The 15146-nt window shown below is 35.3% G+C and overlaps 1 protein-coding gene across 2 annotated transcripts; it reads left to right on the top strand.

The window, feature by feature from the left end:
• The first annotated feature begins 5804 nt into the window (after nucleotides 1-5804).
• Nucleotides 5805-13896, top strand: LOC113662099 (complement factor B-like). 2 transcript variants are annotated; one of them, XM_027176757.2, is made up of 18 exons: nucleotides 5805-5959; nucleotides 6444-6641; nucleotides 6734-6916; nucleotides 7057-7233; nucleotides 7366-7452; nucleotides 7566-7699; nucleotides 8096-8243; nucleotides 8927-9055; nucleotides 9418-9510; nucleotides 9823-9960; nucleotides 10155-10246; nucleotides 10498-10627; nucleotides 10976-11126; nucleotides 11233-11309; nucleotides 11565-11674; nucleotides 13061-13193; nucleotides 13338-13384; nucleotides 13555-13896. In XM_027176757.2, the coding sequence occupies exons 1-18, from the start codon at nucleotides 5893-5895 to the stop codon at nucleotides 13717-13719; spliced, it is 2259 nt and encodes a 752-aa protein (XP_027032558.1). In that variant the 5' UTR covers nucleotides 5805-5892; the 3' UTR covers nucleotides 13720-13896. The 2 variants fall into 2 exon arrangements, with proteins under 2 accessions (XP_027032558.1, XP_047661577.1); XM_047805621.1 differs by lacking the exon at nucleotides 7057-7233.
• The last annotated feature ends 1250 nt before the right edge of the window (nucleotides 13897-15146 follow it).

The raw sequence follows: 15146 nt of genomic DNA on the forward strand, positions 1-15146 counted from the left end.
CATGAAGGGTAATGACGGTATAAAGGCAGCGGTACATTACATACACAGATCAGTAATCGAAGGGTAACTGATGTTAATACACTATTGTGTTCTTATAAAGGCAAAGAAACAAAAATGAAACATAGAACAAGATGCACTTTCATTAGGAAAGTAAAAAGTTGTTGTTTTCTGACACATGAATAAAATACACCCTTTTCAGGAAATTAAAGAGCAAATAATTTTAAGTCAGGCAAGCCTTAAAAGAAGAAACACATTACAAAAAGGGTTATAAGAATGAGAACCTTAGAGTACCTTATCTTCGGGTTTTATTAGTAAAAGGAATGTCTCATTGTGTTGTGTGTGTGTGTGTGTGTGTGTGTGTGTGTGTGTGTGTGTGTGTGTGTGTGTGTGTGTGTGTGTGTGTGTTGAGGGCCCCTAATCAGAGAAGCCGCATGGGGTTATCTGGTCTTTGTGTAGGCTCCAGTCATTCTGGAGCCAGGTGTGTGTGTAAAACTGGGTTGCTCATCGGTTAATTGAGGAGTAGATGTTGAAATTTAGGGTGCCTAGGAAATCTAAAATGACCTGTACCAGACGCTACAAGGCAGTATGACAATAAACTTGATTTAATAGTGTCTGGTCTCAAACAATTCTTATAATTACTTATTTAAGAATGTTGACTAAAAGAATACTGTAGTGATTAAAATGATCCCTGACCTAAGACAAAGGTACTCAACAAACAATTGTGAAATAAATTATAACTTAATAACATAGTTGTATTCAGGAACATATTAAATTTTCATTCACTGACCACTGATGGTCCTTTGACCCCATTTTGTACCCCAACTATGCTATTAATGTACCCAAGACTGATTAAGAACCACATATGACATCATACCTAAATGAAATATCTTAGTGACTTTGACTCGTATTACAAATTTGCCATAAACCATCTGTATGAACCATGTGATTCAGTTCACTTGGTTTATATACTGTATATAAATAAGACTTGGTCATTATGATTATGTATGATCTTGCTCATCAAGAGCTGCTATAAATAACACCACCTTTACTTTTAAACTATTCAAATGCACTTTGTAGCCTTGTGAGTTTCATTCTTTGCAACGTATTCTGTTGTGTATTCTTGTAATTATGGGAATTATCGTTAACCTCAATGTTTTCTGGACTTTGTACGTAAGTCTGCAAAGCAAACTTTCCACAACACTTTATCGACGATTGGCACAGGATCGTGTGCTATGGATTATGGGAAGTAGGATGAGGTTTGTGTTTTTTCTGTGTTTATTTTTCGCAAGTGTCTTAGATTGCACGCTGTGTCAGCATGCTTCAGCAAAAGTTTCCTGAAATTCACAAGACCCACACTCATGCACTGTAGTAATTTTTCTAGTTAAAATGAAGACACAGAAAAATAAGTCAATGCTACATCATCATTTTTTATTCCACATTTAACCTTTAAACAGTAACTTCAAGTATTAATTCAATGTATATTTCATAGGAAAAACTAACTGGTGCTGTGGGATGTGGTAGCCTAGTGGTTAAGGTGTTGGGCTACCAATTGTAAGGTTGTGAGTTCGATTCCTATATCCACAAGCTGTTACTGCTGGGCCCCTGAGCAAGGCCTTTAACCCTCAATTGCTCAGTTGTATAAAAATAAGATAAAATCTAAGTCGCTCTGGATAAGGACATCTGCTAAATGCTGTAAATATGTAAATGGTGCTGTCATGTATTTATTTATCTATATAAAGTCCCTCAGCCCATCAGACACAAGGTGAAGGGTCACTCATTTTTTTTAAACAATATTGTGCAAATATTATTGTACAATATTGTGCAAACGTTTTTGGCAGGTATGAAGAAATGCTGTACAGTAGTAATGCGATAAGAACGCTCTCAAATATCTATATTTTAGTTGTTTATTTTAATCAATTTACAAAATACAAAGTGCACAAACAGAATAAAAATCTAAATCATTAATATTTCATGCGATTAGCCTTCAAACCAGCATCATTCTTACACTTGCACGTTTGTACAATTGCCAAAGTCAGGGATTTTGTATATTCAGAGTTAGACCATGTTAGACCTAGGTCATGTTAGGTTACATTGCACTATGTGTACCTCGCTAGGCTGTTGTGATGTGTCATGCTGTGCCTCGCTAGGCTGTTGTGAGGCGTCGTGCTGTGCCTCGCTAGGCTGTTGTGATACGTTAGGCAGTGCCTTGCTAGGCATTTTGTAATGTTATGCTGTGCCTCGCTTGGCTGTTATGATACGTTGTGCCGTGCCTTGCTGGGTGTTTTGTTGAGTTGTGCTATGCCTCTCTAGGCTGTTATGATACGTTATGCTGTGTCTCGATAGGCGTTTGTTACGTTAGGCTATGCCTCGCTAGGCTGTGTTTGTGTTACGCTCTGCTGTGCCTTGCTGGGCTTTGTTGGGTTACGTTGTGCTGTGCCTCGCTGGACTTTGTTGGGTTACATTGTGCTGTGCCTTGTTGGGCTATGTTGTGTTACGTTATCTTGTGCCTTGCTGAGCCGTGTTGTGTTGCGTTGAGCTGTGTTTATGCCTCGTTGGCTGTTGTGATGCATTGTGCTGTGCCTCGCTGGGCTGTAGGGATAGGTTATGCAGTGCCTTGCTAGGCGTTTGTGAGAATAGTTGCATAAAAAAATCTGGTAATGTTATACACTGTCTGTAAAGAGCACATTGTTCTTTGTCTCTCTCTCTCACACACACAGACATACACCCCCCCCCACACACACAGACACAGACACACTCTTGTCCCTACCATAATTAGCCTTACCACAGATGGCACTGCCATAATCACCTTTATGTTACCAACCATGGGAACTAAGGGAAGTATAGGCTCACATCCCTATAAGATCTGACTTCATTGGGGTAACTGAGAGGTCACTTAAACACAGATGCACACACACATACCAACACACACACTCACTACACCCTCCCTCTTCTTGGACGACTATATATTCCTGCTTTTCCTAATAAACTTTGGAACTTCTCTTCGAAAGACTGACGTGTGTGTGTTTCATTGAGACTTCCCCAAGGCCTTGTGGAGAACAGAAACTGAGCAGAGGAATGAGAGGCTGAATTTTAGGTTACCCTGCCCAGGCGGCAGATGAAAAGAGGGTTACCCTGTCCAAGCGATGGATGAGAATTCCTTACAGTTTTGGGGGCTCGTCTGGGATACCAGTATTCTGGTAAGTGCTGATTTGGTATCTTGTCATACCAGTTGAAATGTAGGCACTTACCTTGTGTACTGGTATTTATATTGGGGGATATCAGAAGGGAGGGCAAGTGCTGATTGGTATCTAGTCATACCGTTCAAAGTGTAGGCACTTCTGTGCTGATATCCATATCCGTGTATAGAATGTATGCACGATGTGTAAGGGAATTCGTCATTGGTTATTGAACCAGTGAAATAGCGCGTGCAACGTCTCTAAGGTTAGAGGTTATAAATTTATTTGATCGCCCTCTCTGTCACGGTCACTGGTCTCCAATTGCGTTGTGTTGATTGTGTTGTGTTGATTGTGTTGTGTCAATTGTGTTGTGTCAATTGTGTTGTGTTGTTTGTGTGTAATAATATTGGTTGTACCTGTAGTTGGACATGGGTAATTCAGGAACAAAATATCCTAAGCCAGGAAACTATTTGGCATCTGCTTACATTCAAATTTATGACAGCTTCGGGGATCCTGATTGGGATTATCAGTACATGACAGACGGTTATAAGAAATGGCTAGAAATGAAACTGATCTGGGATACATATCACTCTATTCCAAACTCAAAATAAAATTAAAAATAAATAAATAAATAAATAAAAGAGTATTAAAATCTCTGCCAAAGTTTGATCCTCAAATTAAACCGAAATCGCTAATCCTTTGTTCCTCAGAACCTTCATGCATAATTGTAGATTTGAAGTGCAGAAGGTTCTTAAATATCAGCTCACAGATCATGGCAATATATGATAGTTAAGACTCTAGGAGAGAGAGTGCACAATATGGAAGGCGATGCTATTTTAGAAAGTAGACAAGTAGTATGCCTCGCTGTGGCTGAAGGCAATGTATATAATGGTGACTCGGCCCGAGGGAGGGGCCGGGGGAGAGGCCGGGGAAGAGGAGGAAGTAATTCATACTCCTGAAGCCCCGGCGCCTGTTTTTATTGTGGTAGGAATGGGCATTGGATTAAACAAAGTAACTGCAATCATCCCACAACATGGTGAAAACAGGAAAAAAACAAGAAAAAAAAAGGTTTTCTTTTGAATCCCTGAGAGGAGAAGGATTAGTATTGGGGGTTGTGTCAGTGGTCTAGTAAGGCTAAATGTTATGAAGCAGCTAAAATAAAGACTGTGGGGAGACATAAATAATGCATAATTTTTTATAAATAATGCATAATCTTTTTTTAATACTTCATATTTTATTTTATTTGTGTACACATGGACATGAGGGTGACGCCGTTTGTTTTTTATTTTTAATAAATGAAAATATTACGAGTGTATGGCAGGGGCGGTTCTAGGATTTCATCTTTAGGAGGGCTAAGCCCTCAGTCAAAATTTAAAACAAGATGATTTATATTATATATTATATGGCAACTCTGGTAATAAGAATAGTGAAATTTCACTGCCTTTCTGCCGATTAACGTTACGCTGCGCGTACCTGTGCTTCTCCGTTAAAATAAAACAGACAGCTGGAGACGCACTTTTGAAAGACTACAACTCACGCGCTTAAAAGCAATTGTGCCTCTGGTGTAGGGGCATCTGTATTCGGCCTGAACGTAATGAAACAGGCGTATTGTTTACATGTAATTGACTGCATGCAGCACTGCGCAGACAAATCAATCTATGACATCAAAGTTCTGCGAGAGCCATTCAAAAGCTTATCACTCTCTATGTACAATGTATACTGTACATTGATCTCATGTGTCAATCGATCTGCGCCGCGCAGGTTGTTAATTTCTCTATTGTGATATGCCTCAGTGGATAATAAGTAGAATCCCATAATGACTGCAGTATTGACATGAAATGTCGAAACCCTCAGTAGCCACTTTTTGCCAAAAGTATTGGCACCCCACCGGGTATTCTGGTGAAAATAAAAAACTTTGCCTAACATGGACATGTTATATATCAAAACACTCAGCATAATGAGGGGAATTGCCTCATGTGTATTCTGGCCATGTTACGTGATGTCACGTGAGGTCACATGAAAATTAAAAATTTGCACAACATAGACATGTGACAAAACACTCAGCACAATGAGGGGAACTGCCTCACGGGTATTCGGATCACGTTACGTGCTCATGTCCGCTTGCCTCCAAAAGTATTGGCACCCTAGCGGTCCAGTAGCTTTCACAATCTTTCTGTCCACTCGCCTCCAAAAAGCACTGGCCTTTGCGAATACTTGCACCATGAAAGCCAACATCAAAGTTTGTCGTGACGAACTTTAGAAATCTAGTTTAAACTCACTCTCACACACTCACTCATTTTCTACCACTTATCTGAACTACTTCTCAGAGGACACAAGTGACCTTTGCACTCACTGCTTTTTGTGATTCCTACATTAAATACAAAATTTGTGAAGGATTTTATTTGTAGTAACGTTTTATTTGCTCTGTTGCACTTCAGTTATACTACTTTCCAGTAAGATGTACACAGATATTTGGATTGATTTGTTCGTACATTTTTATTTTCATGTGTCATTTTGCTCTCTGACACGACCTAAAAAAAAAATCACTTTCATTGTTGGTCAATGATCCTCCGTACATTTGACTTGCGGTTAAACAGTGACCATATGGTATTAGTTCTGCCCTCTAAGTGGCCCTTTTGGCCCCCCTTTATAAATATGCCTCTAGCTGCTAGTTCCTCACTTTTTATTTAATTTGCACTAAGGTTGAAAAGACAACATGCAAACTTTGCTTTTTTGGAGTTCATTCTTATTGTTGATTTTAAACCACTGCCCGTTTTTAAACGGTAAGACTATTGACTTGTTCTTTACAATCTGCCTATTTATGTTTAATTGTTTATCATGTCGGAAATAACTTCTGGAAATTTTATTATCCAGCATTAATATATTTACTTGAAATAAGATAGATATTCATTCTAGAGTATACGTAATCTAAAACAAATATTTTACAATTTACAATTACATTCACAAATCTGAATGTAAAATTTTTATTGTTGATGATATGTAAACTAGTTGACAATTAAATAGAGGTGTGGAAAAAGAGTCGATTTCTTTTTATTAATGTTCAACGTGCCCTAAATGCCCTAAAAAGAATCAAACAAAAATATAAAATGTCCTGCTTACTTTTCAACAATTACTTTGTTCTTATGTCAAATTAAACATGTGTTGAAGCGTTAATTTTAAATATAGAAAAAGGAATCAATGCACTGTTGTTGTTTCTTTTTTTTCTTCTTTGTTACGTATTATACCCAGTCGTCTGTTTCTGTTTAGGTGCTCCATCTATATCTCCATGCCCTGATAATAATCTCAATATCACTGGGGGCATTTACACCCTCTCCAAAGTAAATAATCATGAGACTATACTGAGATACATCTGCGAAGAAGGGTTTTATCCATCTGTAAAAAAGCGTGTATGTTCAAGAGGCCAGTGGAATCCCAAACCCACCAAAAGACTTCCAGTGTGCAAGAGTAAGTAATAAACTTTTCTGTAACTGCCCACCTTCACCCAACTGCCTTTTACACACAGCTGCATTATTTCAGTAATTGCTTGACTTTTTCAGAGGTCACATGTCCTAATCCAAATGTGGAGAATGGAAATGTGCTGCCTCTTAAAAGGTCTTACATCGTGAATGACACAACCACCTATCAGTGTTATTCAGATTTCACATTTCGAGGATCTGCCACTCGAGTGTGTCAATCCAATGGGAAGTGGAGTGGTGGCACACCAATATGTAGTCATAACAGTAAGTAATGCACTTCACCACTATTAATAAATAAATAAGATAATGAATAAATAAACTCTCAGTTAATACAGTTCTATTCTATAATGGAGCCATTATGAGAATCCAGAAGGATCTTTAAAAAATATACACCCAACCCACAGATAATCACTGCCCAGACCCAGGCATTCCTCCTGGAATGACCAACAGAGAAGGTCACATTTTTGACATTGATGACAAAGTTACCTACACCTGCCAAAAGGATCTAACACTAATAGGTTCCAAAGTGCGTGTGTGTCTGGACAGTGGCTATTGGTCTGGGAAAGAGCCAGAGTGCTATGGTGAGAATCCTCATGGTACCACAGACACCTGAATGCACTCTTAAGTTCTGCACAATAGAAACACCAATCGCGTTTCATTTCACTGATGTCAACTTGGTGGTATTTCAAAGTAGTCCTCTTTTCTCTTTTTAGCCGATTTCACGTATGACACGCCTGAAGAAGTAGCAGAGGCTTTTAGCAGTTCTCTAAAGACTACTATAACCATGCATGAGGAATCAGGTACAGTAGGGTTCGACAAGGACTCCACAATTTCTTTTCCATTGTAGTGAGTGATTGTAAATGACTTCGTTTTACACTGAGTAATAAATAGCAGTTCGTTTTTATCATTTCAGAGCAAGCTGGAAAGAAAATACGTTTGGATCAGAATGGAAAGCTTGACATCTACATTGCCCTAGATGCATCTGACAGCATAGATGAAGACAATTTTAATAAAGCAAAGAATGTCATTAAGAAACTAATAAATAAGGTACATTAGAATAAAACATCAAATTGTAGATTTTATCATCTGACATGCAGTTCATGAAATTCTGTGTGGGGTAAAATAACTTTAAATAGTTTTGCTATGCAATTAAAGGAATCAGTGGTTCGGTAGTAATTCAGCAGTTTTACTGTACCAATGTTTTTGCAAATCACTGCATGATAAATGGTAAGGAAATGTCCACAAGCTGTAAAATCCTGATCTTGTTGTTTTCAAACATTCCACATTGTGCTTGTGATTTTATGTTTCAAAGTAATTTGTAATCTTGTCATATTTAAATTGTATACTGCTTGGCTGTCAGTCATTCCTTATGACACCATTCCAGGTCTGAATGAGTATTCAGTCTTGACTGTCTGTTTTATTTCATCTTTTTTTTTCCAACAGATAAGCTATTATGAGGTTTTTCCAAATTATGACATCCTCATTTTTGCCACAGACGTACAACATATTGTTAACATGACTGATTTCAAGAGGAAAAAGTCAAAGTTATCGGACGTTTTCACATTGCTAGACAATTATAACTTTGAACAAGGTAAGTTTTGACCTGGAAAAGCATTGCTCAGTATCAGTGTCATCTAAAGTTTAAAAATTTGAGTTTTTTCTGAGCCAAAATTTAAACTAAATGTGGATAGTTTAAATTTATTTAAATTCATTACTTCTCAGACTAATGCGTCCTCTATGTAAACATCTATAAGCGTTTAACTGAAACATTTGTGTTTCACTTTATTTGGATAATCCAGTTTTCGAATAATTAATGAATTATTTACTTATTATACAACTTTCTTTCTTTCTTTCTTTCTTTCTTTCTTTCTTTCTTTCTTACTTTTATCTATCTATCTATCTATCTATCTATCTATCTATCTATCTATCTATCTATCTATCTATCTATCTATCTATCTATCTGTTTGTTTGTTTATTAAATTATTGCAACTATAATCAGGATCATCCAAATAAAGGAAAACACAAATGTCTCATCTCTAAACAGGCAGATAAAATATTATGTGACATGTAAAGATGTCTATGGCTAAATAAACACAAGTGTTAGTCATTTATGCAATTTTATTACAATTTTTTAATTAACTGCAATATAATTTTTTTATTTACAAGTATGTAAGTAATTTGTTAATTAGCTAAGTGATTTTTAATAAACTGCAAAAGAAATGTGTGCTTTATTAACCTGGAAATAACATGTTTTTTGTTGCAAATTGACTGAAGACAGAAAGAAAACAGGAACCAACATTCATAAAGCTTATGAATCCATAAGAGACAGTATCAGTTTCGAGAAGGAGAACAACAAGAAAGACTTTCCTGTGACGCAGCACGTTGTGATCATGTTCACTGATGGTATTAATTTCATCTTTGTAAGAAAATTCCATCTCAGTGTAACAGTTATTATTATTATTATTATTATTATTATTATTATTATTATTATTATTATTATTATTACTACTACTACTACTACTACTACTACTACTACTACTACTACTATTTATTAATATAATTAATTAATTGATTTATTGGTTTATTAATGTAGTTAATCAATCATTAAATTAATTGATTAATTAATTTGTTTCTTCTTCTTCTTCTTCTTCTTCTTCTTCTTCTTATTATTATTATTATTATTATTATTATTATTATTATTATTATTATTATTATTATTATTATTATTATTATAAACAGTGCCCCATATTTCACTGTGTCTTTAGGTATTGCCAATATGGGAGGAGACCCCAAACCTGTTGTTGATGAAATCAGACAAACAGTACAAGATGGAAATAAAGATCGGGAGACATATCTTGGTGTGTAAAAGATAAATATTACTTAAGCATCATTTATACATACATTATATACATTATAAGTGAAGGTATGTGCAAGTGACAAACAGAAGCAAATCTGTCATCACTGATCTTTGCTGTTATATCCAGTTCTGATATTATTTAATTATGTTGCAAGGTAGATTTTTTCTTTTATTACCCCATTGTTCAGCTAAAGAGGCGGCTAAATGTTTTTTAAGGTTAAATGTCATTAAGCAACATTTCTAAAAATATCATTCTGAATTCTGAATTGAAATTCTATATGCATAGACTAATACATGAACACTGCTGTTACAGATCTTTATGTATTTGGAGTTGGAGACGATGTTGAGAAAGACATAATCAATGAATGGGTGACAAAAAGATATAACGAAAAGTACTTTTTCATGCTTCAGGACATTCAAAAAGTTGAAGAGACATTAGATGAAATGATAGGTATTGACTCCTTTTTAACATATGTTTCTTATATATTATGAGCTCTTTCTTCTATGAATTTGTTCTAAAGTCATTATATTCTGTTTACATTGTAGAATATTGTGTGTGTGTGTGTGTGTGTGTGTGTGTGTGTGTGTGTGTGTGTGTGTGTGTGTGTGTGTGTGTAAATTTTACTATATGTGTTTCCTCCATAGATGAGAGCACCATTATGCCTCTGTGTGGACTTTACAAAGACTACACTGAAGACCGCTTCTCATACCCCTGGATGATATCAATATCTGTACTGGTAAGGATTATTTTTATTTCTGTCCTTATTTTCTCCCCAAATCATTCACATGCCAATTCCTATGTGCCACAGTTCCTCTTTCAAAACGTATAAAATCTGCAACTGACATGTTCTGTTTTGCTGCAGCTAATTACTGATGATTCTGTTATAATAAGCATAAATACCTTCAGTCTTTTAAATCACGGCATCTAGATGATATTGTAGCTGAAATCTGTGTTGTAATATAATCCTTTTTTTTCTGTTCTTTACAGCATCAGAATGGTGCTAGATCAAACTGTGTAGGATCGTTGGTCACTCCCATGTTTATTCTAACTGCTGCCCATTGCTTCAAGTTTGGTGATGAGCCTAAAAATATTCAACTATTGGCATCCAATTCTAATGGTACCATATGCAACTGTGGCACACGTGTGTGTGGTAGTCGAGGAAAACTGTACCTGAATTCTATGAAATCACATTTTGAAACCATAAATATAAAATGGCTGATATGTTTCTGCACCACAGACCGAATGGAATATTTAAATATAGTTATCTCGGGTTTTTACAATTCGAGTGAAATCTAATACCATAAATTTCTAAATTTTTTTTTTTTTTTTAATTGTAGATGTGACAAGGTTAAAAAGAGTATCTTGTTCCAGGTCAAGAAAACATGTAGTTGTCACATGTGTGTGTGTGTCTCTGTGTGTAAAAATGTAATGTAATATTTTGTAATCATTTTCTTTTTCTGAAAAGCAAAATCACTTGGAACAAAGGTGGAAAAATTCTTTCTCCACCGCAGTTATAATATCACAGGGAAGAAAGCACAGAATATAAATGAGTCTTATGAATATGATGTAGCTCTCATTCAATTAGAAACACCAGTGAAAATCAATCCTGACCTCAGGTGAGGAATTTATTTGAAAAATGATTCCATTATTACTCTAATAACAAATGTGACTCTTGAGAATAAGCGACAGTTCTCATAACTCCTTGTTCTCTGTGTATCCTAGAACTATTTGTATTCCCTGCACTGTGGAGACGAACAGGGCTTTACAACTGTCTGACAATACGCCTTGTGTTAAACAAAGTGAGTAAAACAGTTAAACTGTGACTAAACAGTAAAAATCTTTCAGTGCAACACTACACTTAACACTATCAGGTACAGACACAAATACATTCTGTATTCCATAAATTTAGTCAGGCAGAAAAGCCTAAAATAAACCAGTTCTGTACTACAATGTATTATGAAAATAAATAAATGTATGCACATGTGAACAGGCAATGCCTTTAACTACATCGCTTTCCGCCATTGGCAAATTATTATTTTTTTGTTCTCTTACAGGAGAAATGCTGTTTAACAGTGACTTAGTGAAGGCAAATTTCATAAAACATGAACTTGTGACCAAAAAACAAAAAGCAACTAAGCATGTCTTAATCAAGCAACACGATCAGGTAAATATGTAAGACTTTACATCTGAAATTCACAAAGATGTTATGTAATGTTTTAAAGAATCTATATTTGAGGATTTGTGAAGAATTTGGGCCTGTAGATTTTATATAAATGTTTTTTGTTTATTTTAATTTATATATGTCTGATTATCTTCGTTCTCTTAGTTCTCTTGTTTAAATTATCATTTTAATATTGTTTTCTATAAATAATGTTTTATTTATTGAACGATTCTCATACTTTTATTGCATTTTAATTACTTCACACATGTCAAATTTTATTTATTTACTATATCAGAATTCCAGTGGGCCAGCTGTAGACATATAAGATGTTGACTGTCTATAAAACAATCTGGAAGATAGAAAATAATTTTTGAAAAAGGGCTTTTTGAAGTTTCGGATTAGGTTGCTGTCACATTTGGGAGTTAATTGAAAGTGCACCTATTTAAGGACTTGTTGCCTATATATAAGTGCCAGGTCCTTTACAGTGAGTGACTTTTTGCTCTTGATTCTATGGGAAAACTCAACTTCCAAAAAACCGAAGATACCACTGTCATTTCTACAAGTAATTGTATGCAAATATAAAAATGTAGCACTGCAGAGAGAAAGCATAGATCAGGAAATGGCACAAAGGAACTCCCAATGGGTGAATGAACCCCAGAACAACAACAACAGTAAATTTGGAGACATCAGTTACAAAAGAATGTACATCTAACATCGGTTTTAAAAGTCTGTTGGTCAAAGAAGAAGTCACAACACCTTGACTGGTATAAGAAAGTGAAGTTTGCAGGTGATCACCAGATCACACAAAGTGAACAAAACAATGATCCTATAAGCATTTCTCTAAATTTGTAACAAAATGGCTTAATGACAACAAATTGGAAGTGTAGTGTGGCCTGCACAAAGATCTGACCTGAATCTCTTAGAAAATTTGGGGTCTGACCTGAAAAAGGACTGAACTGCCTGAGGAGGCCCACAAACCTGAACTTGTTCTATCAGGATGAATGAATCCACCAAGTATCATCTGAAGCTTGGGTCAATTTGCTTCAAAGATTTGATCCAGTTTCAAGCAAATAAATGTTAACACCTGCAAACACGAACAAAGTACATGCAAAATATTTTACCCACTGATCATCATGAAACTACATTTTACTTAACACTGAAAATGTATAGTACATTTACAGCATTTGCAACAGTTATCCAGAGTGACTTACATTTTATTTCAGTTTAAACAACTGAGCAATTGAGGTTAAAAAGCTAAAAGCTAATTCCTGTTTTAAAATTTGTTACTAATCGCATGTCTTTTACATGTTATGGCACAATGTTGCTAATGCCAGGTTCTGGTTCCTCATTTATTTTATTTTATTTTAATTATTTTTTTTTTTTTTTTAGAAAAGTGACTGTTATGAACAGGCTAAGAAGGTTTTAAATATCTCTGAAAAAACTGCAAGGCTGATGATTACAGAGAACTTCCTCTGCACTGGTGGAGTTACAAAAAATTTTGTGGATGCAATTACGTGCAAAGGTAATATGTCATGATGTTTGTTTGCACACAACTCAAGTGTGTATTTCCCTATAATTGAATTACAGTGATTTTTTCTTATAAGAATATAATTTAATTGTTCTGAAAAGAATTCACATGTCTTTTCATGGATTGCTTTTTCAACAGGTGACTCTGGTGGTCCTATTTTTCTGGAAGTTAATCGTTTGATCCAGGTCAGAATTAAATCTCTCCTCTTCAAATTTAACAACTGGCTCAGAATAAATAATACTTAATAAAACATTAAAGATTGAACCCAACCAAAATGCTACAATATATCAGTTGTTTCAGAAGCACATTGCAAAGTAAAATGAATTAATTAACAATCTTGATGAATCATAAACAGGTTGGAGTCATCAGCTGGGGTCTGAAGGATATATGCCTTAATGGGGATAAACAAACACAAGACGCCAGAGACTTCCACATCGACCTCTTCGATCAGAAAGTACAAGACTTCCTTGTACAATACCTGGGAAATGAAGATATAGATACACCACTACACTTTTTATAAAGGTTCAATGGATGTCTATTTACATTTTCTGTAAACATTTAATTGGCTACGTTTTGCTTTTCTACTTAATTGCTACTTAATGCCATTGCAGCATTGCATTTTCTCAACATTAAGGGCAGTATGACAATAAACTTGATTTAATAGTGTCCGGTCTCAAACAATTCTTATAATTACTTATATAAGAATGTTGACTAAAAGAATACTAATGATTAAAATGACCCCTGACCTAAGACAAGGGTATTCAACAAAAAAGTTGTGAAATAAATTATAACTTAATAACATAGTTGTTTTCAGGAACATATTTATTTATCATTCACAGACCACTGATGGTCCTTTGACCCCATTTTGTACCCCAACTATGCTATTAATGTACCCAAGACTGATTAAGAACTACATATGACATCATACCTAAATGAAGTATGTTAGTGACTTTGACTTCTATTACAAATTAGCTGCAAACCATCTGTATGAACGTATGATTTATTTCACATGATTTATATATATATATATATATATATATATATATATATATATATATATATATATATATATATATATATATATATATACTTTATTTGTTTACTTCTTTTGCTTTTAATGTCCTCTTATATATTGTAAGGTATAAATAAAAGAAAGGGGTGCATTGTCTCCTCGCAAGTCCAGCTACCCCAGTTTGATCCCAAGCTTGGGTTATTGTCTGTGTATCAGAGTTTTACATCTTTTAGTTGTGTTTGCCTGGGTTTCCTTATCGGATTTTCTAGTTACCTGCAACCTCCCAAATATGTAGCACTGGGCACATTGCCTACACATTGTTCCTTGCTTGGAATGAATGTGTGAATATGTGTACGTAGTGCCTTCTAATGGACTGGTATCTTATCCCACCCTTCACAACTGGTGTCTTTGTGCTAGGCTCCAGTTCTACTGCCCTCCCTAAACATACAGATGAGGATACTTGAGTTCTTCCACACCAACTTTGGCAAAACAATGTTGGACCTCGCTTTGTGCATGTGGGTGTTGTAGTGATAGAACATGTTTCTGCCCCTTAGTTCCAGTAAAGAGAAATGGTAATAAGACAGCATACAAAGGCATTCTATTCAAGTGTATGTTCCTAACACATGTCTTTTAAATGGTTTTCATCCAAAAAAAATTTTTTGTCTGAAAAACAGACAAATCACTCTTTCTGAGTGATTAGTCAGTACCTTATAGTCCAATACAATACAGAGTGCAAACAATATAGTGCAATGTAGAGATCATGCAGTCAATTAAACTTATTAGTGTATGTGTGTGTGACAGAGAGTGATAGAGAATTCTTTGATATGATTCTTGCTACATGAATTACCCCAAGGAAGTAGGTAACTGGTGCTTTGTTTTTGGGAGTCTGCAGATATCTGCATCTACATGGGTAACACAATCTTCCTTTATGTGGA

This window comes from Tachysurus fulvidraco, chromosome 21 (assembly GCF_022655615.1).
Source record: "Tachysurus fulvidraco isolate hzauxx_2018 chromosome 21, HZAU_PFXX_2.0, whole genome shotgun sequence".
Classification (NCBI taxonomy): domain Eukaryota; kingdom Metazoa; phylum Chordata; class Actinopteri; order Siluriformes; family Bagridae; genus Tachysurus; species Tachysurus fulvidraco.

Coding starts and splice junctions, on each gene's coding strand:
- LOC113662099 (XM_027176757.2), top strand. CDS start 5,893: ATGCAAACTTTGCTTTTTTGGAGTTCATTCTTATTGTTGATTTTAAAC. Junction 6,642..6,733: donor AAGACTTCCAGTGTGCAAGA/GTAAGTAATAAA, acceptor TGACTTTTTCAG/AGGTCACATGTCCTAATCCA. Junction 10,628..10,975: donor ATTGGCATCCAATTCTAATG/GTACCATATGCA, acceptor TTTTCTGAAAAG/CAAAATCACTTGGAACAAAG.